At 36.7% G+C, this 3,867-nt stretch overlaps 1 protein-coding gene across 1 annotated transcript; it reads left to right on the top strand.

Annotated features, from left to right (window-relative positions):
- Positions 1-1,095: 1,095 nt before the first annotated feature.
- On the top strand, positions 1,096-3,867 carry LOC126674636 (formin-like protein 4). Its single transcript, XM_050369120.2, has 2 exons — positions 1,096-2,301; positions 2,395-3,867. The coding sequence occupies exons 1-2, from the start codon at positions 1,523-1,525 to the stop codon at positions 3,707-3,709; spliced, it is 2,094 nt and encodes a 697-aa protein (XP_050225077.1). The 5' UTR covers positions 1,096-1,522; the 3' UTR covers positions 3,710-3,867.

The raw sequence follows: 3,867 nt of genomic DNA, 5'->3' as shown, positions 1-3,867 counted from the left end.
AAACGTTTTAAAAAGCATAATTAAATAGATAAAGCATGTATAGTTGTGAATTTATGACATTACTACTAATAAAAATTGCCAGAAAAATCAAAAATTCAAAACAACCTCATTTGATTAATATAATTATAAATCTATATATTAATTTAGTTACCATGTTTAACTTTGGTCTACATCTATATTTAACCAAATCAAATAAAAAGTAACCAAATCAAAATTTTATACAATTATTTGGTGTGATCTGATTTTTATTTTATGCACAACCCTAATCACATGGCAATATCGAACTCCTAAAGAAAACAAAGATTGATCGGTAAACTTAGTGGATTGCTATATATCATAAGGGTCGCCCATTTGTTTGGTGGGAACATTCACTAGACAATGATTAAATGGAAGAAATGCATCTGCTTGGACCTTGTCTTGCTACAATTCAAAAACTAAGGTAGTTGCCAAAATTAATTATGTAAAATTGTTACATGGACCCTTCTTTCTTATTCCAATAATTAGTTTCCATCCAACATGATTTAACTCTTTGTTCTTTGCCCTAGTGAACATGTGAGACCCAAAATTTATGAGATCAAAATGCAAAATTCATATCTAAACTTTGTCGATCATATCATCCGTAAACTTTGCCAATGATATCACAACACGTCATTGAATGTATAATTTTTTTTTTGATATGATTTAATATTATTGGCTGTGCCCACATGGCATAATAAGAGTATATATAAGAATTTTTGAATAAAAGATTAGTAGATTTTGTGTGATCATCATTTTTGGTTTAGCTTGCACATGGCAACAAGAACAAGGCAAACATAAGCTGGCACAAAATCTGTAAAATATTTGTAGGCCTGCCGCATTATTTATGTTAAAGGCTGTCTTTTATAGCATCGTTGCCATACGGCAGCTTGCAAGTGAGTCCATCATCCATGGAGTTTTCTTTTTTATTCATTATCTTCTTCACATTGTGAATTCACAATACTAAACATGAATAGTTTAATGTCACAGTAATAAAATCCAAAAGTTGGAGAATACAAGTAGTGGTGTGCAAAAACCGAAACAACCCGGAAAATTAAGTTGGTTCGATTTTAGAAGTAAAAAAAAACTTCAATTCACTTTTAGTGCAAATAGAACTGAAAAACCGAGTCAAACCCAAAAACCCAACCAAACCGACTGGTTTAGCTCGATTACATTGGAAATGAAGCAGGACGGCTAACCTTTCAAAATCCATATTTATGTATTCAACTTTAAACAAGAGTTTCTTTAGTAAATGCATATGACAGAAGCTTAAATGAATAAAATAAAGCTTATCAGAAAGAACAACCAACTTCTTTGAAAGTTTCAGCAAACAACATAAAAACAAAAGACAGGAAAAATTTGCAGAAAATGGTTATAAGAACAAAGAAATAAAAAAACTTATTTTGTTTGCTTCATTCACGTTGTAAGATAAAACTGACTATCTTTGATTTTATCATTGTCTTTCTCCCAATCTGCTGAAACATTATCTCCCTGTCAAACTCTCGCAATGTCGTTTCCTCCATCATCGTCGTCGTCTGACAGAAAAGTTGTGATTGCTATTGTTGTCACATTTGTAATCACTCTGATGATTTCAGTAGTTTTGTTTTTCTATTATGACAAATATGGTAGACGCCGGTGGAGGAATAGAATTGATACGAGCTTCGAAAGAGAAGCTGTGGTGACTTATGAAGAAATCGGAGAGTTTGGAGGGAGAGTGAAAGGACTGATAGTTGAAGAAAATGGACGAAATGTTATTTATGTCAAGGATTTAGAGAACAGAAAACTTAAAGCTAAGTTCTCCAATGTCTTGTTGAATCCTAGCTTCGAAGAAGAAGAGTCGACAAGAACACAAATACATAAAATTCAGGAAACGAAAGCCGAAGTGACAGAATCAGATCAACAATCTCTTGAAATAGCTTTATTCATGCAAAACCCTGCTTCACCTTCCTCAACTTGCTCTACAATAAAGAATGTTTCAGCGCCACCACAACTGCCGCCCCCAGCAACATCACCACCACCACCTCCGCCTCTGCCTCCGCCAGCAATAATAACAAAGAGAAATTCTGTTCCACCACCGAAGGCTGGTGGTTTGGTTTCGTCACTGAGACCTCCGGCAGCACCAAGATGGAACACAAACAACAAGAATGGGGCAATGCGTTCAACGGAGACAAGCTCGAAAGGGACTAGCGTTGGCAATACAAAGCTAAAGCCATTGCACTGGGACAAAGTTATAGCTAATGCTGATCATTCAATGGTTTGGAATGAGATCATTGATGGATCTCTCAGGTTACTATGTTTTTAAGGCTTGATTTATCTTAGTTTCCTCTAATATCTATATCCTGCTCTCTAATGCATTGTTGCTCCTATTCTTTTTGGCAGATTTGATGATGACGAGATAGAAGCACTGTTTGCATACACAATTCCAAACCACAAAACCTCTCGAGCAAATGGAATCTCATCAAGTATAAGCAGCCCAAACACTGCCTCTACTACTCAAACTTTCATCCTCGAGTCCAGGAAGTCTCAGAATACAGCAATTGTACTAAAATCATTAGCAGTTTCTCGAAAAGAAATCCTCGATTCCCTGTTCGAGGGCCATGGACTTACCACTGATGTCATTGAAAAACTCGCCAGAATTGCGCCGACCCCAGATGAAGAGGCCAAGATCCTGCAATTCAAAGGCAACCCATGTAGACTTGCCGATGCAGAGTCTTTCCTTTATTACATCCTGAAGGCTGTTCCCTCGGCATTTTTCAGGATCGATGCAATGCTTTTTAAATCAAATTACGATGCAGAGATTCTTCACCTCAAGGAATCTTTGCAAACACTAGAAATGGGATGCAAGGAGCTTCGGAGACGGGGCCTCTTTTTAAAACTTCTTGAAGCCATTCTTAAGTCTGGCAATAGAATGAATGCCGGGACGTCTAGAGGTAATGCACAAGGTTTCAATCTTACAACTCTTAGGAAGATCGCTGATGTTAAAAGCAACGATGGAAAAACTACTTTACTTCATTTTGTGGTCGAACAAGTTGTTCGATCAGAAGGTCGACGACGTGTATTCAATCAGAACCGAACTTTTGAAAGCGATGATTGTGAAAGACATTCAGGTCAGAACACCCTATCCGAAACAGACAGAGAGAAAGAACACATATTGCTAGGACTACAAGCATTAAGACAATTAAGCATCGAATTCTCCAATGTCAAGAAAGCAGCCAATGTAGATTACGCCACCTTCAATAACATATGCTCCTCTCTTTCAGCCCGTATAGCCGAAATTCAGCTGCTCATTACACAGTGTGGAGATGGCGAAAAAGGTGGTTTTGTCAGGGAAATGAAAGGGTTTTTAGACGAGACTGAAAATGAGATTAAAGTTGTGGCAGAGGAGAAAACAAGAATTCTGAAGCTAGTGAAGAAAACAACAGACTATTACCAAGCAGGAGCTCCAAAACAGGACAGGACGAACCTACTTCAACTATTTGGGATTGTGAAAGATTTTCTTGACATGGTGAATCAAGTGTGTAATGATATATCTCAAAAGATGCAGAAAAAGAATGTGGCAGCAAATATAGGATCAACATCACCACCACCATTACTACCAATGAGATCTCAGCTGAAAATCCAAGATTTCCGTATACATTTGGTATCAGATTCATCAAGCACTCCATCTTCTAGTGAATCAGATGATGATTTCTGAGTATAAATATATACCATTCCAATGGCAACTAAATTTACAAAATTGAGTTTGAAGTTAACTTTAGAGTTACTTGCATATTAAATCCCAACGTTTCACATTTGTAGCGATTTAACTCATTTTCTAAAAGGTGGCATTGCGCGTCCCCATCTTTCAATTTT

This window comes from Mercurialis annua, linkage group LG3 (genome assembly GCF_937616625.2).
Source record: "Mercurialis annua linkage group LG3, ddMerAnnu1.2, whole genome shotgun sequence".
Lineage (NCBI taxonomy): Eukaryota > Viridiplantae > Streptophyta > Magnoliopsida > Malpighiales > Euphorbiaceae > Mercurialis > Mercurialis annua.
Note: the sequence above shows the minus strand (reverse complement) of the source record. Positions and strands in the feature narration are given on the sequence as shown.